This window comes from Macrotis lagotis, chromosome 1 (genome assembly GCF_037893015.1).
Source record: "Macrotis lagotis isolate mMagLag1 chromosome 1, bilby.v1.9.chrom.fasta, whole genome shotgun sequence".
NCBI classification, from domain to species: Eukaryota; Metazoa; Chordata; class Mammalia; order Peramelemorphia; family Peramelidae; genus Macrotis; species Macrotis lagotis.
Genome location: NC_133658.1, coordinates 289052197 through 289075782, shown reverse-complemented (window position 1 = coordinate 289075782; position 23586 = coordinate 289052197). Strand labels below are relative to the sequence as shown.

General features: G+C 40.1%; 1 protein-coding gene across 13 annotated transcripts in view; it reads right to left on the bottom strand.

Moving 5' to 3' along the window:
• The window catches only part of RAPGEF1 (Rap guanine nucleotide exchange factor 1), a 195932-nt gene that overhangs the window by 31920 nt on the left and 140426 nt on the right, over positions 1-23586 (bottom strand). For 8 of the 13 annotated variants that reach the window (XM_074210861.1, XM_074210858.1, XM_074210862.1 and 5 more), the window contains 5 exons: positions 12522-12794; positions 8092-8180; positions 5648-5759; positions 3507-3582; positions 1030-1114 (listed from right to left, as the gene is read on the bottom strand). In XM_074210861.1, the coding sequence (XP_074066962.1) occupies positions 1030-1114; positions 3507-3582; positions 5648-5759; positions 8092-8180; positions 12522-12794 (635 nt within the window). Of the gene's footprint in view, positions 1-1029; positions 1115-3506; positions 3583-5647; positions 5760-8091; positions 8181-10091; positions 10185-12521; positions 12795-23586 lie in introns of all 13 variants that reach the window. The other 5 variants (XM_074210866.1, XM_074210867.1, XM_074210868.1 and 2 more) reach the window with 2 other exon arrangements.

Genomic DNA, 23586 nt, shown 5'->3' with positions numbered 1-23586 from the left:
GCTCAAAATATATCTATCACTCAGAATCTCCACTGGTAAGTTGTCAGGACCAAAGCCTAAATACAGTTTGACTAGATTTTGTCAAACATAAGCTGGTCTGTATAAGATCTGAGAGGACCACCAAGTACCAGGCCAATACTTCTAAGTCCTAGGAGGGCTGTGGATGTGGGTGTGGATGTGTGTGTCTGGGGGGGGAGGGGTGTACTCACACTATTACCAGATTATCTAGAAATGATGATTATCAATTAGCCAGTTTGAACCACTTCCTGCTTCCTCATGAAACTTCGCTTCTAACTGCCCAAATTTGAGGGGGTTGAGGGAAGACATGAAAAATGATGCTCTCTGACCTCTCTACCTACATCAGGATCTCCCAATATTTTTAGGGTGAGAACTCTGCTGTACAACTGAGTCCTCATGACTGAGCAAGCTTGGAATGAGGAAGATGCTCAAAACTGCCAAAACTATGGCCAGTCTGTGTGAGTATTTACACAATCTCTGAACAGAAGAGACTTTCAGAGGTCATTGAGCTTAAATGAATTCTGAATTCTTCTGTTCTCCCTGACAAGTAGTAATCCAAGCTTTTCCTGAAGACCCTCCTCATCATACCAGGCTGTTTTTCCAAGTTAAATCCTCCTTCCACATTTTATTCTTCAAATACCTGAAGACAACAATCCTGCGTCCCTCCTGAAGTCTTCTCTTCCCAAGGCTAAACATTCCCAGGACCTTCCAGCAATTCTTACATGGCTTGCTCTTCAGGCTACCTTTCCTTCTAGATATGCTCCAGCCTGTGACTCAGCCCTTCAAGTCCAAGTGGTCAATTGTAAATGTGGAGGGGCATAAGGAGTGGGCATGACCGAAGCCTGTATTCCCCAAGACAGATCATGTTGAAAACTTGCTGAACTCACAACCCCCCACTAATAAAACCCTTACTTCTCAGGCCCCTGTGAGCATTCACTTAGCCTCTGGAAGAGGTGGGGGAGGTGGGGGAGAAGGAAGTGAACATTACTGATGGCATTGCGTAAAGGATATCTATACTGTAGCTTCTTAATGAGCTCCTCAGGGGTGATAAACGTCCTGTAGGTTGTCAAAAACGCTTCACAGTACAAAACCAAATCTAAAAAGGAGGGGAAAAAGTAATCATTCAGCAGGTCTTGACATGATAACACCTTACTGCCCTTACTCTGAATCCCCCAACCTCACCCTCAAAAGATACCCAAACCTTTAAAAGAAGCACCTCCCTCCTCCTGTTTCCCCCATCCCTATCACCTTGCATGGATGGACAGTATAGTGGAGACTTGGGAGTGTAAAGCCCTGGGTGCAGGTCTGACTTTGTCACTGGTTCACTGTATGACCTTGGACAAATCACTTAACCATTTCTGTGTCCTTGATTGTTCCTCCATGAAAAGAAGGTTCCCCTCTAAGGTCCCATTCAAATTTCACATTCTATAGTCTATGGCAAGGGAAAAAAGGTCTCCTAATTCCCTTTTTAGTCCATGTCATTTTCAGTTATTTGGAAAAATGAGTGAAAAAAACTAAAATAAGAAATTTTCATTGAGAGTACAGTGAGAAGTCCCAGTCTAGGTGGACAAGGCTGCCACTGGCTGAAGTCTTTTCTAGACAGGCACAAGAGATCAGTTTCTTAGCTGTGCTCAAGAAGCTTCAATAGCTCTCTATTGTCAATAGGATAAAATACAAACTCCTTTGTTATTGAAAGTCTTTCACCTTTTGGTGCTTACTTTCTTCATTGATTTATCCTCACACCCTCCACATTTTCCTTTTCTCAGGTCTGTGCTTTTGAGAGGGGTTGTGCCCCTTAAGTTTAGAGGACTCTTCTTGGCCTTGTGGCATTCTTACCTCTCTTCAAGGCTCAGCTTAAGGGCCACCTCTTCTGGAATAAGTAGCCACCCTCCCAAATGACAAATGTATTTGTTTTCCATTTAGTTATCTATATGTCCTCCCCAACCCTATTCCATTCCAGTTTTTTTTTTAGTTCCTTGAAGGCAAGGATTATATCATTTTTACTTTAGTAAACTAGTCCTCAGCATAGTTCTTTGTATATAATAAATGCTTACTAAATCTTGAATAAATGAGAGAATCTGGGGAAAGTTTGTATAGAGACACTTGCCTTAGTCTTAATTCAAAGTCTTAAATATTTAGACCTAGAAGGAACCTAAAAATATATCCAGTCCAGTGGTGTCAAACCACTTAAAAAATCACAAATTCAAATTATCTATGTTGTTTTGTATTTATATATATTTTGTTAAACATTTCCTAATTACATTTTAAGTTTTGGGGGCCTGCTTCTAGACTGGCCATTGGTTTGATACCCTTGATCTAGTCTAATATCTGCAACTTACTGATGAGGAAACAAATTGAGAGGTTAAATAACTGGTCCAAGGTCTAATAGGTAGGAGGGAGAAGCAGAGTTGCACCAAGACTTCAAATCTAGTGTTCCCTCTGTCAGTGGGGCTTTTTCTTTTAACATTAAAGGTACTTTCCTCATATCCCACTTCCTCCTATGAAGGCAGTGTTTTTGTGAGCATGTTAGAATCAAACATTTTGTACACAGGGTGGGAGGCTTCAGGCTTGGAAATGGCCTCCGAGCTCCTTTTGTCCTCTTTTTTTTTTTTTTAGGTTTTTGCAAGGCAAATGGGTTAAGTGGCTTGCCCAAGGCCACACAGCTAGGTAATTATTAAGTGTCTGAGGCCGGATTTGAACCCAGGTACTCCTGACTCCAAGGCCGGTGCTTTATCTACTACGCCACCTAGCCGCCCCTCCTTCTGCCCTATTAAAACAAAAGCTCCCTGAGGATAGGGACTCATCCACTATGTTTTTATATCTCAGCACCCAGCAGAGCTTGGCTTATAGTTTAAGTAGTTGGTGCTGGATGGATCATCCAGTCTAGTTTCCTCATTTTAGAGACAAGGAAAGAGACACACCCAGAGAGGTGAAGGGACTCCTCTCCCTGTTCTCTTCCACCAGAGAGGACAATGAACTCATTTCCAACAATCTCCTAGTAATGCACATGAATAAAGCACTCACAGCTTGAGGCTGGATTAATATAGTGTGATGAAGTAGAGGGTTTATGATGAAAAGTGTGTAACAACAATGGCCCATTGTTCCTCCTTACACAGATAATGTTGATGACCCAAAAGCAATAAGACATGCCATTCTTCATTGTTCTTCTAGTGCTAGGAATAACTTTCTGATTCAAGTGTGTATATATATGTATTATATATATATATATAATATATACATTATATAAATATAAATATTTACATATCACATATATTCATTTGCCTGAATTTTCCCTCTAGCCAATGATATACCCTCAAAAACTACTAACTCTTGGTGGGGGGGGAGGTTGTGCTCATGAAACAGGGCAATGCAACCAATCCAGACAGAGGCTGAACCAAGACTGGTTTCTTTAACATCATACTCTTGCCTCATGTCTAGGACTAAAGAGTATTGCAGGATCTCATTCCACAACAGTCAAGTTTACTAACCTTTCCTATCAGTCTCAGTTGCATGGACCAGCAGTATATCCCCAGATCCCCCACGGACATCTGGCCCATCATCACTCTGCAATGGAAACAGAAATAGGTGATATAGAGCAGGGGAAGCTCCTAAGTCTTTCTTCTGGGCTAAGGACTGTGAACACAAAAACTATGGGGTGGTTAGGGTAGTCATACTTGAGAGATGGCTGAATAAAAAAGAGCCATAATATAACCTAATGGAGGTCCTAGCTCAGTGGCCAAGAGTGGAAAAAGAGGACTCTAGGGGTCACATACAAGAGATCATCTTAATGTGCCTATGTGTAGAAAATGAGGGTCCTTAGGTACAGTGGGGTCAAAGCCAGATGACAATGGGACAATATGCATTTTATCTCCATGATTAATTTCCAGATAATCTGAAAAGTGAATAGGGAGAGAAGGGAGATGGCCAAGATGGACATCGAACTTTCCTAGGAGGTTCAGGTTTGCCCCACCCTTCTCAGAGTGAAGTCACAGGTGATTCCAGGATGGGCTCTTTGCTCAGGCCTCTGTCCTAGCTGGAGCAGTTTGCAGGTGTTTGCTGATCACTACCTGGCAACAACAGCACATCCCACAAAGGCTTTTACTATAGGACAACAAAGAACCTTATGCTTTGTTCAGGTGCTGCTCAAACCACCCCATAAGACAGAAGGGAGTCAACCTAGCATTTGGGCAAAGAATGGAACAAAAGAGAAAAAACATGAGTCACAGGGCTAGTGTCAGGGCTATGCATGGAACCACCAGACATTTATGTATTGTGTCTTCCTAGAATCAAATCAAGATCAAATATCCCTCCTCCTCTTGATGTTTCAGGCAAACTCTCCTGAGAGCACCTAGGATCCTGGGGCTCTGATGTCTTCCCTGTGTCCAGAGTGCTGGAAGCACCTTGTGTTTCTAGCTGTGGGCTGGATGGGCCCATAATAGGATTTTTCAGGTGAAATAGCACTTAGGGGATTATTACTGGCTTAGCCCTCTCTTCAGTAGATCCCAGCTGTCAAAGGGAGTCTCTTGTAAGTGCCGGCTAGTGATAGATTGCTACCCTTCTATACTGTTTGACATGTTGAAAGCTTTTCAGGATGAATGCATTACTCTCCTATCTTTGAGTCAAGGAGAGCCAATCTGGGACATCAGTGCACCAAGAAGGATGTCTACTGCCCACCAGGCCCCAGAGCCCAGAAGCAGGGAGAGCTCCTTAGAGGCCCACTGGACTCCTCTGTAAAGTGGTTAGAATTTCTGAAGCCACCTGTAACCTAGAGGGGCAGTAGCCCATCCATGTGCCTCAGGCTAGGGTGAGATTGCCATTTGTAATTAATGATGACAATCAGGACAGGGAGCAGGCATAAGAAACCCCCTCTACCAGTGCAGGTTGACACCTTCTCTGCAGTTTAGCCATAGGGAATTGCCAAGAACCTGAGGGGGCAAAAGCCTAGAGGCAGGATCCCCTTGGTTTCAAGGTTGGTTCTCTATCTACTATTTGAAAATAATAACAATGGATTTTATATCACCCTTTTAAGTTCACAAGGCACTTTTTACACATCATCTCAGCTGTGTTACATATTTATTCCCTGTAGGAGAGAGGATTAGTTCTGTTTTGCAGATAAAGAAACTGAGGCTGAGAGATGGAATGATTTTTTTTAAAGCATAAAATAAAATTTTAAAACTTGAAAATGATATGCTTTGGTCTGTAGACTCCTCCATAGTTCCTTCTCTGGACACGGATGGTATTTTCCATCACTGATCCTTTTTGCCCAAAGCCAGAAACTGAATCTGAAACCAGATCTTCCAGCACTGAGCCCAGTGTTGGTATCCACTCAGCCATGCCACTTCAACAAAAAGGTAAAGAGATGGGGGAAACCTGCAGGGCCAATGAGGGCTCGGGTGAGTTTGTGTCTACAGACCTCAAGATGCAGAGAAACCAGCTTGGTCTGGTATGCAGCAGCAGTTGGTGGGAATTCTCACAGCCTCTGGTAGCATAGGCTAGCCTCAATCACCTGGTATTTGCTATTTAAGTTCCTTGGAGATCTGAAACCACCCACAGCCCACATCCCCCTCTCCAGCTGTGTAAAATTCTCTGAAACTGAGGGAGTTTAAAGGAAACAGCTGAAATTACTCACCTCTTGCTTCAACGTCAACCTGGCCATAATTTCATTGTGGTCAATGAGAGAGAGCTCGTCTACTTCCTCCTCTGACTGGATCGATTCCAAACCATCTGGGGACTTCAGGTGCCTGGAAGATGAAGGGTTAGGGTTAAGGTTCTTAGAGAGTCAAGGATGGGTAAGGCAAGGAAGTGAGTCTGGGTGATGGATGAGACTCTTTAGGCTTATCCTACGAGTTAAAGGGAATCAGGTAACTAGTAAGCTCTCAGTCACTGTGGACACAAGTATAAAAGAAAAAACAAGCTAACATTCTAATGGGGAAGACAAGTTCCTATATAAGTATATGTAGCATAAAGGGCAGAAACTGGAAGTTAAGACATTTCACTCCAGCTAGTCCTGGTACTGTGACTGACTGGCTGAGTGACCTTAGATAAAATGCTTCCTTTTCATGGGATTTAGTTTCTTCACCTGTAAAATGAGAGAGTCCAGTTAGATTAACTCTTATTTCTTAAACAGGATTATCTCTTTTTTTCTTAAAAAAAAGCCACAATTCTTAGTTAAAATATTTTGTTTTAGGGCAATTTAATAAATACTCATTGCTGACAGTTAATGTTAGCAGAATTTTATCAAAAATAGTTGCATTTTTGTTTGCTGAATTTTATGTGAATGAAACCATTACATTTTTACTTGTATAGAATGACTTAAATTGGGAGCTATTTCCTGTGTTACTAGATTTAAAGGTGGAAGAGACTTTAGAGGTCATCAAATTCAACCCTTTCTTTTAGAATTAAGGAAACTGAAGCCCATAGAGGGTAATAATGAATAATAATGATGATGATAGCTAGCATTTATATCTCATCTGAGAATCACCACAACCCTTTAAGATGGAGGCTATCATTATCTCCATTTTACAGATGAGGAAACTGAGGCAAACAGAGGTTAAATAACGTGCTGGTAAGTGTCTGAGGCCAACTTTGAATTCAGGTACATAATTTACTGGTTGTTATCGGGCTAGGACTAACTCTTGGGTCATATGACCCAGGCCAATGTTCTTTCTGCTAGAGCAGGGATTCTTTACCTTTTTGTGTGTTGCAAACCATTTTGGCAGTCTGGTAAAGCCCAAGGACCCCTTCTCATAATAATATTTTTAAACAGCTGAAGAAAATTCTAAATTTTAGCTAGAGGTCAGTAAAAATAAAGATGTAATTTTTTTCTTTCTATCAAAGTTTAAAGATGCCCAGAAATCTATCCATAGACCTCTTGGGACTCCAGGATGAGAATCACTGTGCTTATATGTTGTCCCAAGGGAAAATATCATCTCTATTTCTAGAAATCACAGCTCTAGCTGCCTTACAGGTATCTAGAAAATCTGTTTTGAAGCTGGGTATTGTGGTTAATTTTGTCTTTCTTTTTAGAAGACTCCATGAAACTCAGAAAGTTACATTTTCCAGTCCATGGAGGGCAGAGAAAGGACAAACTTGATGTTCTGGCACTATTATTTGCCAACATTTTTTAAAAAAGAAAAATCATACCACCTAACTAAAAAAAATCCTTTAAAATTGTAGCACTCTTCAAAGAACTGGAAATTGAGGGGATTCCCATCAACTGGAGAATAGCTGAATAAATTGTGGTATATTACTGTTTTATAAGGAATCATGAGGGGGCAGCTAGGTGGCAGCACTGGCCCTGGAGTCAGGAGGACCTGAGTGCAAATCCGGACTCAGACACTTAATAACTGCCTAGCTGAGTGACCTTGGACAAGTCTCTTAATCCCATTGCCTTAAAAGAATAAAATTTATTTACAAAAAAGGATATCATGAGGGGCAGGACTTCAGAATAGCCTGGAAAAACTTGCATGGACTGATGCTAATTGAAGTGAGCAAAACTAGAAGAACATTGTGCAGCAACATTGGGTGATGACCAACAATGATATACTTGTTCATTTCAGCAGTACAATAATCAGAGAAAATTCTAAAAGACTTGTGATGGGAAATATCATCTACATCCAGAGAAGCAACTATGGATTTTAAATGCCGACCAAAGAATATTAACTTCAATTTTTAAAAATTGTCTGATACATCATTTTTTCTCTTCTCTAATGTTTTTCTTTCCCATTTCAATTTGTTTCTTCTTTTACAAGATGATTAATATGGATTTGTGTTTAACATAGTTATTGCTTTCTGTCAGGAGGAGGGGAGAGGGAAGGGAGGGAGAAAAAATGTGAAACTCAAAAGTTTTGCAAAAAAATGACTGTTGAAGACTATCTTTGCATGTAGTTGGAAAAATAAAATATTAAAAAAAAATTGGAGCAGCCCTTGTAGCCATTCCCATTGCAACAAAAGAAAGGTCAGTCTATTGGTAGACTAAGTACTTCCATGTATTCTTGGATTTGACTTGGCTCTGATTTTTTGGGGTGGATCCAGAGACAGAATGAGATGAAGAAGAGTGGATACATGTCTTACCTCTCTCCACCTTCTCTGTTTTCTTTCCCAGAGGTGCTATTATGTGAGGAGGAATCTTTGGGGTGTCCATCTTTTGCAACTGGTGACTCCTAAAAAGTAAATGAGGTTTTGGGTTGTAATACTAGCATTAGAATTATTCTGGTCTCCTAGAATTCATGCTTGCATATTTTAATGAGGTTTAATGAAGGGACTTTAGAGTTAATTACACAGAAAACTTGTGAGCTTCACTTGGGACTAATGTCTTAACTCTTGGTTTCTTTCTGACCTTGTGAAATGACACCAATAATTATAACACACATCAGCTGCAAACCTGAATGAAATAAATTAAAACAATTTTTGAAAGATCTCTCAAGAAACCTTTGCTCATTCTCTGGTTCATGAAAAGCCTTATGTTCTATCCGGGCTAAATCATCTTGATTGACTTTCCAATTGTCTTTTCCAGTTTTTGTTCACTGTAATCACCTTGCCAAAGAATATTAACATATGTATCCTTGTAAGTGGCTGCGTTATTTGACTTCACACTACTAGAATTTACAATTATATGTAAAATATTGGTTTCAGCTCAATGGAAATATGCAATGAAAATTCAAATGCTTTGAACCTCATGGAATTCAATGTTTATATTAATCCAGGCCTAGATGTATAAAAGCTCTCTTTCCATACTTTTTCTTTCTTAGGATCTCCCAACTTGTGTAACTGCAAAAATAATTAAACTCCAAACAAAATTGTGGTTTATTATGCTAGGGGTGATACTGGAAGCAGAATAGTTTGAATGTATACAGTGTGACAGTAGGAGGACAAGTTCAAAGTGAAGAAAACCATGGCATCTGAAGTTAGCCATTTATCAGAGAGGAAAAATAGACAAGAAAAGTAAATCAGAATTTTTCTTCTCTCATGCAGAGATGGAATTGGACCAGGCCACCAGGGTGGATGATGACTTTGGGCTTGGAACACTAGGAAAGAAAGACCCCATCTCCCTTGGCATAGGCAGGCCAGGTCCATCAGGTGGAAAGGTCTTGACATTCTGAGATGATCTGTAACTTTGCAAGCTTTGAATTCAGTCTTGTTCTGTGTCAGTACAGAAGAAGTTTTTTTTTTTTTTGGCAGGGGGAGTGGGCAATGAGGGAAGAGAGTTGGGACACTTGGTTTATCTTAATAGTAAAATAATAAAAGACCAAACTTTCTGAGTGCCAGGATCATGACTTAGTGCTCAATAATTAATAACAAAGGTCAAAACTTGTATTCCCATGGTGTAAGGATCAGCAGCGGCCTCAGGAAGGCCTTCTCATGTTCCCCCTTCATTGCTAGCAAGGGACTCAAGGAGTGGCCTTCTAGTGCCATTGGGGCAGTCTCTGAAGGAGGATGTTTTTTAACGTAAGTCTGCCTTACTAAATCAAAACCAGAAAGAATTTTTGGCAAAACTGTTATTCTTTGAGCATCATGAATGGAAGCAATGATGAAATGAAGACAGAGATGTCCACAATCCGTCCAATGGCTACAAGTGCAGGGGAGGCACAAACACAGAAGCTGTTGCCCTGTCTGACTCGTCCAGAGTTCTTAATGGAGGATCAGTAAGCATGCTGATAAGGAGGAAGAGGAAAAGGTTTAACAAGGGAAGCTCAGTCTTGGTGTAGGAGGAGCGACATTCTCAGTTATACTGGGTGGGATGGAGGCTCTCTACCATCAAAGGAGGGATGAGTAGAAGCCATAGAGACATTTCAGTATGAGGCATAGACCTGTCAACAAGATGGCCACAGGCATCAAAGCAAATGTCATAGGAAAACCACTGGCAAGGACAGTCACCAGAGCCTGAAAAGAAGGGAAGATGTTTCTGCTCTCCATCTGAATGGGGATGCCCTCCATTCACATGGTGGTGGGAAGTCAGCATGGCCGCACAGAAGCATCCCGGGTGGATGGGAGGCTTGGAGAAGCAGGCTGCCCACCCCTTGTGAGCTCGGCATGCACCCAGAGCTTCCTTCTGCCTTCTGCATGTTACTTACTCCTTCAGAGTGAGGGAGTTCCCCGTTGCTTTGGCCAGAGGAATACAGATTGACATATTCACCCTCACCAGCATCCTCACTGGCGTTTTCGCTCTATGGGAGACAGGATGAGAGGAAAGACACATGTGTTGGGCTGGCTGCAGCCCCTCAAGCTCAGCATGAGTAGCCAGTAGAGCAGATCCTAACTCAACCACCTTTTTTCCTTAAAGGGGAAGTATATTTCTGTCCATGGGAAATCATGTCCTCTGGATTGGAGGGCAGTGACCCCATCCCCTCCTCTGCACCAGTACTGCTATAAATGCAAACATCCTCCTGACTACTCTCAGAGAGATGACAAAAAGGGACCTCTTGAAGGGTCTAAGGCAGCAAGGAGCAAGTGACAGAGGGGGACAGCAGCTGGAGAAGACATCGATGTGGAAAGAGTTCCGGCAAAAGAATACAGATGCACCTGTGGTAATGTGAGAACCACCTAGCCCAAGGAAAAGTCAAACTTGGATTGTCTCTCTGACCCTTCTATCAATAGAGTGGCAGGTTCCCCTCACCATACTGACTCTCATGGCACTTTAACTGGTCTGAATAAGGAACTGGCTTGCACGGCCTTTACTTCCCAAGGTGTACAAAACTTAATGGAAAATGGGATTATCAATAAACAGAACCAGAATCTGAGTTGAATTTTCTTTAATATATGAGAACATCTGGCTGCTTACTAGCCTCTAAATGATCATCTTGGGATATCTGAAATGCACTGGAGAGAGTAACCTCCCCCTGCTCACCCCTTCAATCACACACAATACACTCTTCAATCCAGACCTTTCTGTCCCAGAAACCATACACTACACCTCCAGGCTTCAGTCATTTTCTCTGAATAGAATGTTCTTCCTTATTTGGACTTCTGGCTTCCTTCAGATCCCTACTAAAACCCCATCTTCTATAGGAAATCTTTCTCAATCCCTCTTAATTCTAGAGTTTCCCCCTCTTTTAATTCTTTCCTATATATAGTTTGCTTAAATTTGTTTGCTTGTTGTTTCCCCCACTAGATTGTGAACTTCTTGAGGGCAGGGATGGTCTTTTTTTTTCTTACAAAACCTTTCAAATTTAATGTAATCAAAATTATCCATTTTACATTGAACTTTGTTCTCTATGTCATTTATTCATATACCATTCACCTATCCATAAGACTGATAATATGTTACATGTTTTTCTAATTTTCATGTAATATCTTTCTTGATATCCAGGTCATGTATCCATTTTGACCATATCTTGGTAAAAGGTATAAGATATTGGTCAAATCAGTTTCTGCAATACTGTTTTTCAGTTTTTCTGACAATTTCATTTATTTATTTATTCATTCATCCATTCATTTATTTATTTTTAGGTTTTTTGCAAATGGGGTTAAGTGGCTTGCCCAAGGCCACACAACTAGGTAACTATTAAGTGTCTGAGACTGGATTTGAAGCCAGGCACTCCTGACTCCAAGGCTGGTGCTTTATTTACTATGCCACCTAGCCACCCCATTTTTCTGACATTTTTAAACCAAATAATTCTTATTCCAAAATCTTTATACATGTCAAATGCATGGCTATTATATTCATTTGTTGCAGTAAATTATATTTCTACTGTTGCATTGATCTTTCTGTTTCTTAGCCAGCACCAGATAGTTTTGATAATTCCTGCCTTATAATATAGTTTAAGATCTGGTGTTGCCAAATATCCTTCCTTTGCTCCCCCCTCCTTTTATTTCCTCTGATATTTTTAATTTTTCTTCTAAATGAATTGTATTATTACTTTTTCTAATTCATTAAAATAAAATTTGGTAATTTAATTGAATCTATAAATTAGTTTGGATGAAATCATCATTTTGACTATATTGATCCTGCCTTCCCATGAACAATGGGTATTTTTTGCTTTTCTTTGTAACCCCATTTCTCTGCGCGGTGCTTGGGGAATCGTAGGTACTTAATAAATTTCATTGAACTGACTGGCTTGATGTGTACCTTAATTATATAAAATTGAATTTTAGAATTAATCGCAGGCATTGTGCTTACACATCATTTGATGTTATTTCACAATCTTATGGAATGTTAATGTCAGAAGGGATTTCAGAAAATATAGAAATCTAATACAACCCCCTCTTTTTACAGGTGAGGAAACTGCAACTCAGGACTGGGAGGTAACTTTTTTCAAGAGTATATCTGCTACTTCAACCTAAGTCATCTCAATTCCAAGTGATCTCTGTTCTATAACCACAGCTTTACACCTGAAATCTCTCACATACACATACACATACACACACATACAATCTAGAGACTGTTTCACTAACATACAAACTCCTTATTTTATTGTTGCCAGGAAGTAAAGGAATAGTATTATTGAAAAACAAAATCTCACTCTAAAAAATTTCACAGTCCTTTGTATTTTTTGAAGTCTCACCGAGGGCGTCTGGAGAGAATCAGTGAAAGAGGTTTCAGAAGGAAGGTAGACAGAATTCCCATTCAAGTTGCTCTCCTGAGAACAGGAATTGGGCCCATCCACAGTGCTGGGAGGCAGGCTGGCTGTGGTTGGCACCACTAGGTCAGAGCTCTGAGACTGGTGGACAGGTGGGAAATGTGGAGAGGAAGAGGAGGTAGACGAGAGGAAAGGTGGAACAGAAGCTTGGTTGTGAGGCATGAAGTCCTGGGAGTAGGACCTAAACACAGACTTATACTAAAGGAGGCAAATCACATACACACACACACACACACACACACACACACACACACACACACACACAGGAGAAAAGACAAAAGAAAAAGTAATTAGATTAGAGCAATGCTATTTTTTTAAAGGACTATCAGAACAGGATGCCAAACACAAGATTTCTACCTTTTTTTTAAAATTAAGATTCCCACCTTGATTCATAACTCTTCATTGGATAAGAGATTACACTCAGCTTTCCATAAAAGACTTGAGTTGCCAGACACACACTGTACCTGTGTTGAGAAATTTTCCATTTTAGGGCCACAGAGGAGATTGCTCCTAAACATTTCAAGGAAATCTAAATTTCAAGAAGAGGGTAAATGAAGCTATATGTTTTCTTTTATTAGAAAATGCTCAGTTGTGTAATCATTCTGACCAAGCAGTTAGAAATCTTGGGTTCAAATTCATGGTCCCATTATAGTAATTGTGTCATCTTTAGTACCTCTATTCCCTTTGGTTTGGGATTTTTTTTTTTGTGCAAGGCCTCAGTTTCATTTTATCCTTAATAGCTTTATTTTGTTGTTTTGTAAGTTTGGTAAGTCACCTCAAGGTTTCTGAGAAGCAGGAAAGGTATAAATGCTTAATTAAAAATCCCCAGGAATCTGGATCCCAAAACATACATTCTGAAAATCTCTGAAGGTGCCCACTCCAACTTTAAGAGGAATTTCTAAGTAAGATAACTACCCTTCTAGCTATCTGTTACTAAACTTTGAATAAATAAATGAGTGAGAGTGTAAGAAGGACCACAAGAAGAAGGCTCTGCATTGTCCTTTAAAGCTGATGAATGGAGATAAAAACAAATCTGGAATCCTCTTTATTTGGGCAATGGGTTGAAGTGCTATCTCTTCTGCTGAGAATCTATTGCTAATGATTGTTATTTCCTCTGAGATGAAGAACTGCTGCTAAGTGGCAAGTGGATAGAATGAGTTCAGATTCAGTCTCAAGCACTTACCAAAATTGTACAACTCTAGAAAAAAACTCATTTTAATCTCTGCCTGCCTCATTTACCTCACCGTAGCTTGCCAAGGTAGATGTGAGGATCCAATGAAATACTATTTGTAAAGAGTACAGCAGAATGCCTGGCCCCATAATGTAAGTGCTTAATACAGGAGGGGCCTAGGCCTCTGCCCTAATTTCATCTACCTAGTCAGAATAGGAAGGAAACAGCAGTATTTCTTAGTGAAACTAAATGCAAATGCGATGGACAGTACATATTTCTCATTTGGTTCATCTATTCAGATTTCTGTTCTCATGGAAACAAGGGAGGGGTGAAGATGAAACTAGTTTCATATCATTTTCTGAGGGGATTAGAGTTGGAAGAGATTTTAGAGATCCTCTAGTCCAATTCTGAACAGAAGAAAAGTGAGGCAGAGAAAGGAGGAAATCACCCTTAACCTCTCACAAGTCTCACAAGCTGTCAACTAAGCTTTATTAAATACCTGCTGTGTTAGATTCTAAACTGACAAAAATAAAAAGGAACTCAAAGATGATACCCCATGAATCATCCTCAAATTGTCTCACCAAGGTCTGCAGGGAACTTGTTCCTCTTTTGAACTTACCTTGCACTCACAATTGGCTTTATAAAGTTGTTATAAAGGGCAACATAAATGTAAATTACTATTTTTATCTGTACCATTCATAACACTGGCTGCCTGTTGATAAAAGTATTTGCGTATGTGTGTAACACAGTGTACTAATAACTGTTAGATGATTAAGGAATGGATGTGGTATATATATCATTAAAGAGTTAGTTCAGAGTAATGGAAAGAATGCTATCCTTGGAGTAAGAGGTTCAAAACCTGATTCTGAAACTCAACAGTTGAGTAAGTCACTTCAAGTCTGAAGTGACATTTCCTAATCTGTGAAATGGGGACATTAATATCCATATCAACCTGGCAGCCTGGATGTGAGAGGCAACTGAGAAAATGCTGTAAAGTGTTTTGTAATGTCAGTTTTTATTATTTTCCTGGCTGCAGATTGTACATCCCACCCGAGCAGGAATTACATATTTTCCATAGTGCTTTGAACAGAGATGTTCTCAGTAAACATTCATTAAATGAGTAACTGAATGAATGTACTATTTGGGTCCTTCATACATGTTGCTGATCCATCATCACTGACAGCTTTTATCTCTGTATTTACTGTCAGCTGCTTAGAATGAAGGAACTACTTACAAGTACTTTTTTTGGGCAGAGAAAGTTAAATTCCCAGAAAGTTCTCATCCCTCAGGCTCAGCAGTTTGAATCCCAGCATTTCATTATACCACTTCCACTGTCTTCACAATGACACAGCATCACAATACAATTTTTGTTCTAGTCCAACTGACCTGAATCCTGTTCTGTACCAATCCACCTTCATATTCAGCTCCCTCTTAACACTCACCCCCCCACCCCCAAAGGCACAGCAGGTACAACCATCTCTATGAAGCCTCTTTTGATTCCCTCCTCAGTCAAAAATAAAGACTCCTCCAAATTCTCTTATCACATCTTGTTTGGATCATTATTTTGCCTTATACCTAATTTATCTGTAAGTTCATTTTCCCTTTGTTAGATTAATAACATTATAAGCTATTATCTAAAGCATTTTAAGGTTTGCAGAACATATATGATTAGACAAGTAATGAGGTGGGTCCTTTCTTAAGTCTGTACCTGTGATTTCTTTGGCATAGGGAACTCCCAAAGATGTAATGCTCTCTACCAATGTAGCTCTGTAACTGAGAGTCTGAGAGCTGCCTAGGTACACTGAGATGATAAAGTGACTTTACAAAGGTCACAACGGTAGGATTTAAACCCAGGTCTTGATGACTCTGAGTTGTGATCTCTTTAGTACATTTTCTAAGTGCAAGGCTTTCCTGGTTCTTATCTTGAGTCCTCAAGTACTAGAATGATGTCTGATATACACTAAATATACGTGTATGTGGGATACGCATATGTATGTGTGTATACATTTACACATACACACACATATGTATATACCTAACCAATATTTGCTGAATCAAGGAAAACAATAATCAAAGTCATTTTCCCATTGCTCACTCAAATCAGGAATGATTTTAGGGACTTGATATATTTATGCTGTTCATTAATATTACCTATGGAAAAATAGATTAGTGGTGCATGTGTGATTTTCATTCTGTGTCACTTGACAAAAGCTCCCAATTAGCTCCTCCTTTCTTTCGAAGTTCAGCAGGCCTATAAGGAACTCTGGTATTTAAACTATGCAGTCATGCTGGGACAGGAGCCAAACACAAAAAGTACCTCTGAAAAAAGGGTGGGAGCTCAGTGATAGCAGAAGCAGTGGGGGCCATCTCTAATTGCCACAAAGGACCCTATTTCTGCTTCTGTGTGGTGCATGGAAACACTATGGCACAGTCTGCTGTCATTCCCATCTCAATCAGTGCCAGTCACTATTGATTCCCCATAGGAATCTTTTTCAAGCTGCTAAAGGTCATTTTTATTCACAGGGGCAGGGAGGAAAGAGACATTGTCCATTCAATGGCCTTCCTACCAAATCACCGCCTGAAGTTTATTTTAGAGTCTGGTTGGTGCCGACTTTTCAGCTTCAGACAGGCTGCAGCATTCTCTGCAGTGGGGAATTTTTATTTATAGCCAGAACAAGCTTGTTTGGGTTGAGGATTTTGTAACGCTCTGAGCTGCCTGTCTGGAGGCAAGCATACCACTACATAGTGTTTTGGAAAGGTGATGTGAAATGTTATGAGTGTGATGTTTCTTAAAGAACACTGTTAGTATAGCTAACCAATCCTACAGTTACTGTTTTATAACAGGAATCTTGGGGTCAGAGATTTAAAGGGCCCTGAAACCATCTACTTCAATCTTCCCCTTTTTTAAAATTAAATTTTTTCAATTAACAAGCATTTGTTTTTCTTCCACCCACATTCCTCCCACCCCCAAAGAAAAACAAAATTCTTGGTAACAAATATGCTTAGTCAAGCAAAATAAATCAACACACTGGCCATGCCCAAAAATGTATGTATATCTTACTCTGCATCTTGAGTCTATCATTCTCTCTGAAGAGATGGGTATTATTATCAGTGTCCTAGAATTTTACAGGTCGGGAAACTGTTGTGACTTGTCCAGAGTCATACAGGTGACAGGAAACTTTGAAGGTGAGCTGGTTTGACTTCCTCATCTTGGTGTTAGGGGACTGGAGGCCAAGAAAAGTTGGGTGACTTACCCATAGGTCACTCAGGCAGTGCATGACAAACATGACTGAACCTAGGTCTTCTAACCCCTAATTCAGGGTTTTTTCCTCTGAACCATATCTCTCTATCTCTTTATAAATTCCAAATTCACAGGTGAAAAATGATTATAATACATAAAAAAAATCACTTATCCACAAGTGGGAGCTGGGGGGAACGAGAAGAAGGATGATGGACTTATCTAGGAAAGACAAAACCTTTGGGAGATGCCTTGATAGAATGCAACCTTCCCCAGGACAGAGGATAGTTCACTTTGCCTGTGTCCTTGCCTCCCAGCCACTCACTCATTGCTAACTGATAGAGCTATATCTTCCATTCAGCACTCAAAGTATCTCTGCACTTTTCTTTGAGTGTTTCTTCAACACTCAGAGTATCTCTGCACTGGACTGAATGGCTGGACCATTCTTTCCTACTCTGCTGAATTTTCGTCTTTTAAAGCATCATCATTAGGCTCACATGTCCAGAGATGGAAGAAGCTTTGGAAACCATCCATGGAGTCCAACCCTCTCATTTTATAAATTAGTAAAGTGATTTGCTCAAGATCAGAGATGGGATCTGAACTTGGGTCATCTGATGGGGGTGGAGGCTGCTATAGCTAAGAAGGCTCCTTGATTCCTCCTTCACAGTTCCATTCTTCCTCACACCCTACATGAACTCACTGTTGCTCATCTCTCTGATGCTCTTAAACAGTATCCTCTATCGTTACCTGTACTTATGGATGAACTCTCTGCTAGTGCTGACCCTAGGGACCTATAGATAACTTAATCCTTGTATTTCCCACAGCTCTGAGCACACAAGCATCACTTATCTGCTGAATGCATGTGAGGAGCCAGGTCTGTTATGAAGCCCTAAGTCTATGACTAGCACAGCAGACCATTCATTCATTCAACAACAAGGCTCCAGTAAGAACTCTGTGGGCTTCAGGCCACTTGCTTGGCTTTCTCAGCAAAGGAGGAAGGAGGAGAGTCTAAATTCACTGTTTCACTTGCCTGTGGGTCTCCTCCCTTCAGCAGCTGACTTGCAAAAGGATGCCTTACAGGAAGGCACTGTGTATTGTGATGTTGGGAGTACGAAAGAAAGTGACAGATGAGGGTTGAGATATAAAGATAAATAGATAAGAATAGAACAGAGAACACAGTTAATCATGGTATGTTATTTAGGTAGCTTCAATGGAGTGTGACCCACCAAGACACCCTGTAAATTATTAGAATTCACAAAGATGTATATGACGGTATACCTGGTCTGATCACTGAATATTCTGGTTGAGGAAGAGGAGGATGAGGATGAACTTCTAAGTGTGAGAGAGTCAATTAGTATTTGTCATTCTAAAACAAGGTCATCTTAGGATGACCGGATGTCCCAAGGTCACCATTCATTTCCAAATGTCTGAATGTAGATCGGAAGGAAGGAAACAAGCTCAAAGCTGGCCAATTGTAAACAATTTACAAAATGATATTTTTTCTATTAGCCCTGGTGGGAAGGGTGCCTTTGAAAACAGGTTGGGTATTCTTTTGGCAAGGTAGAGGCAGAAGAAGAGAAGAATTGTAAATGAAAAGTTCAGTGTCCTTAATGTAATGTCTGCTTCATTCTGCAAATTCCAAGAATACCAGGGAGATGGTCATAGAGGGCTGTCCGTCTGCCAGCAACTGAGAGATACAGCTACAGGTCACAGGGTTTGGCATTAAACTATTTCCCAGTTACTTAGAGAATCCAATCTTCTGCAAGAGTGTTCCTGTGCTGGGCTTAACAGGGCTCTTTGATCCAGCTAATGACAGGGGAAAGTCATAATGTAAATGAACGTACTTATTGATTTGTTGGAGGTCTTGGGAAGGACAAGAGCTGTTAGTGCTTGGTCACCTCTGTTCAGGGCAGGTCACTGACCTCACTAATTCCAGAAACCACTCGGTAAAACAGATGAGGTCTCACTTTGGGATCCAGTGGGCAGCTGGTCCCTAGGGTGAGAATTTTTCAATTCAATTTTTATTGACCCAACAGTGAAAACAGGATAATAAGACTGATTGCACCAAAGGGAAACTTGGCTTTTCTAGTTAGATTGTGGCTTGCTTTTTTGCAAGGAAAATACCCAACCAGCTACATTCTAGCACTGTTGTCAGTAATGATCTTTGGATCACATAACTCAACACTGGTACTAAGCCATTTTTGTTTTCAGAACAAGGCTTCTTTCAACTAAAGATACTCAATTCCTAAATAAATGTTACTACTAATTTTATTTATTTTGGATGGAAGACTGAGCCTTTTAACAGCTGCATAGCAGCACCACATAAAGCCCCCAGGGAGTGGGGGAAGGGAGAAAAAAGTTGGCACACTCTTTTAGGAGATGCCAGGCCAGTGTGCTTTTCCTGACTGATGGCTTTTATTTCTAGCAAAGCAACTTAGGGCTCTTTTGGATAACATTCCCTGGAATTGAATTTAGAGAAATTTAAGGCAAATCCTCCCCTTTGGTCTTGATTTAGTCCTAGCTCCTAGTCATAACAGCTCACAGGGGCTCACATTGAACATTCAGAGGATTAAAAAGCAATTTTCTCACAATAACCCTGTGAACTAATTAAATAATCTTATTTATATTTTTGTACCTGCCCTGTGATTCCCAAGGGTACAGGGAACTCAATGCAAATAGGTACTATCCTCCTTTCATAAATAGGGAAGCAAAAGCTCAGAGTGTTTTATGGTTACATAGCTAGTAACATCAGATGTAAGATTTGAACCCAAGTTCCCTAACTACAAGTCAGTGTTCTCTCTACTATCCCTCCCTGAACACCACTAGCTTAGGATTTAATAGATGAGCCATTCTTTTGGTATCCAGAGATAAACTCTGAAGCTACTGCTAGGTCACCAGGTGAAAAAATGCATTTTATGTACAGTCAGGAAAGGAGGGTTTGGAACCCGGTGTCATGGAAATGAACCCATTATTTCTCCTAAAATGAACCTGGGGTGGTAGCATCAGACATAGACTCTCAGGCTGGCTGCTTGGTCATAGAACCCTCTTTGTGTATATCATTAGGCAGTGGTTTTTATTTGGTGAATGACGAGATGCTGGACTCTTGAATGGCTGCAAAACTCATCAGGAAAAAATCCAGAGGCAGTTTTTGCAACTTTATATATCAGCTCACAATTTATTTGTGTCATTTGAAAATTCCAAGGAAATATTTTGTTTGGAGTATTTTGAGTAGTGAGATGGAGGACTGATGAGATTTTTACTAAGTTCCTTCTTAAACAAGATTTTCTTGCAACTTAAATCACAAGACTTCAAAACCCAATACCATTCTCCCACCCATAATATTTTTCACCAATGGCTCCATGGCTAATCAAAGTTTTTCGAAGTATATCTAGCACACTGTTAGGAATTCAGCACATAATCTGTTAAGTATTGACCTTAATATTGGAACAGACTCAGATTCAGTCCTAGAAATCTCATCATTCTATTTTTAGAATGTTCTGATTTAAACAGCACAATTGGGGATCTAATTTATCCTTTAATTGGAATTCTATTTAGGGAACACAGACATGCTATGATGTTTCAAAATACAAAGAAAAGAAATGATAGTGTCAGAGTCTGACCCATAGATTTTTCTTTTATCTACCCCTTGCCTTTAGTGAGGTAGCATGGTGTAGTGACTAAAGCACTGGATTTAGAATCAGGAAAATCTGGGTTTGGCTCTTGTCTTAGATGCTAGCTGTATAATTCTGAGCAAGTCACTTAACTTCTTGAACTTCATCTGTAAAATGAGAGAAGCTGGGTTCAATAATGACTTCTAAGGTCCCTTCCTACTCTAAATTTAGTATGCTTTGATACTTCCAGACCTTAGTATTCATTTGATTACTTGGCTATATATGACTACTGCATGCAACACCATGCTAGTCAGTGAGAAGTTTTTGGTTCTAATTTTGACTCTGGTTCAGCTTCTTTATGTCTTGGCTTCCTTCTCTGTAAAAAAATGGGGACCAATATGATCTATCTTATAAAGTCCATAGGGAAGTTAGAGAGAATGTGTATGGTTTTAAAAAAAATGTAATTCCTTTATAAGTTACCATATACTAATGTTTCACAATTATATTGTCTTTGGGTTTGTTCCTTTGAAATCCTCTATAGGTAATGTCTCCTGGGTGTTTCAGGAACTAACAAAATAAATATCCTGAATTGGATTTAAGGCAGATTAGTATCATTCTGCCTTTATACATACATATATATATGTCTATGTATGTATATATGCACACACATATCACCCTCCTTTTGATGCATGCAGGGCACTAGTTTCTCCCAAATGACATATATGAATATTAAGCATAAGCTCTGTGTTAGAGAGTAAGAGGTAGAAATTGAGACTGTCCAATGCTCATCCTAGTCAAGTGGATTTTGGTCCTAATGGAGGTCCAGAGAATTCTGAAACTACCAACTCAAGCCTGGGCTTTGACCCCTCCAGTATGAAACTGGACTTGGTTGTGGGATCATGTGGCAGGATTTTGCTTTCATAATAGGGCCATAAACCATTTTCACCAATATTTTATATTCATATTAAACTAAAATATCAAGTAATCATTAATATTAAATCAATAATTTAAAAAATCATAAGAGTACTAGTTCCTTCTTTTCTGGGATTAGATGCTTGTTATAACATTGGGCCAGAATAAGGAGACCTAGGTTTTAGTTCTGGCTCACTGTGGTCAAGTCATTTCCTTTCCCCAAGCCTCTGTTTTCTCTTCTTAAAAATGAAAAAGTGGTTGGCTAGAGGGTGAGATGATGTTTGAACTGGATGATGTTGTATCAGCTCTAGAATTCTTGGTTTCTAAGTAGGTTTGAATTAGCCTTGATTCAGAGGACTGAAAAGACAGCCTCAAGTCACTGGAGAAGATAGTGTGAATGCTGTCAAGACTTAAGCTTTTGAAGGTGGGGGGAAGGAGGGGTAGTACTACTCAAACCATCACATAGTTTTTGGTTTCAGGAAGAAAAAAGTAAGGGCAGGGCAGGCCCAGAAAAGCAAAACCACATATCAAGAGCCAAATAAGTAGCAGTTACCAACAGAACTCAAAACAAAAAACTCATCAGGCAAAAGCCTTTTGGGGTTAGATGTGGAGGAAGTAGGCCTCTGTCCACAGTACAAAAGCATCACAGCACCCCGTCACTGCTAAGGCTGCCCTGGCTACTGGAAGAGTGGAGGACTGATAGGTATGACAATGAATCATGAGGTACAGCCTGCTCTAGCCCATCATCCTTGTAGGCTTCCTACCTTAGATAAATCAAGTTGCTACCAGTCCACATTTAGGGAGCTTCTATGCTCTAGAGGGCTACAAAGAGGCATTAGACTGGAGGAAGACCTTGTACTTGGAGGGTCCATTCAACCCTAGCTAGTTGAGAGAGCAGACACAGGCATATTCATATGACTGACAGCACAAGGAGAGAATCAAACTGCCAAAGGAAGGGTGGGAAAACTGTGTATTATAGGGTATCACAGGAGGCTAAGGATTGGAAGTCTGGGAAGGTTTTGTGGAAGAGGTGGGTCTTGTATTGGGCCTTGAAAAAGGAAGGAATTTAGACAAATGAAGAGGAAGAAAACCTTAAGTTTTAATACTTCCTAGCTCTGTGACCATAAGCAAGTCTTAATCTTGCTGAGTCTCAGTTTCCTCACCTGTAAAACAGTAATGATAATACTTGTACTAACTACCTCATCAGGTTGTTGACTTGGGTTAGTTAAATAAGCATTAATTAAGCACTTCACTATGCTAAGTACTATGGTTGCAAAGAAAGGCCCTTGAGGAGCTCCCACTCTAATGGGAGAAATATGTGAAGAATTAGGTACATAGAAGATAGAAAGTAATCCCACAATAAAAGTATGAGTACATCATATTTTGGGAACAATAAATCATCATCATAATAATAGCTAACATCTATATAATGCTTTTTTTTTTTTTTGCAAGGCAACGGGGCTAAGTGAATTGCCCAAAGTCACACAGCTAGGTGAATATTAAGTGTCTGAGGCCGGATTTGAACTCAGGGTATTCTGACTCCTGAACCGGAGCTCTATCCATTGTACCACCTAACTGGCCCTTAGGTACTACTATTATGCCCATTTTATGGATTTGGCCCAGGTAGCTGTTAAGGCCTAGGGTCACAGAGTGGGATCTGAATTCAGCTCTTCCTGATTCTAGCTTGAATACCCTTTCAACTGAGTCATCTAATAGAATACGAGAATTTTGGCGCCAAAAGGGCACCTAAAGATATCCTGGTTCAATCCTCTTAATTTTACAGATGAGGAACCGAGGTTTGGGGAAGTGAAGGCTCTTACTTAAGATCACATGGCTAGTTAGTGGTGAAACTGAGATTAGGAACTCAAACTCATGATGACCAGTCTAGTATGTTTTCCAACAAACTGTGTCCTGGCCAGGGCTGAGGATTTCTGTAGGAAAGTGATATGAAAAGAATTGGGAATGGAAGGTACATGCTAGACTGTGGGCAATACACAGAGAATGGCTGTGGTTATAATGATAACTAAAGACCTTTTTAATAAGGTCACAAACTTGTCC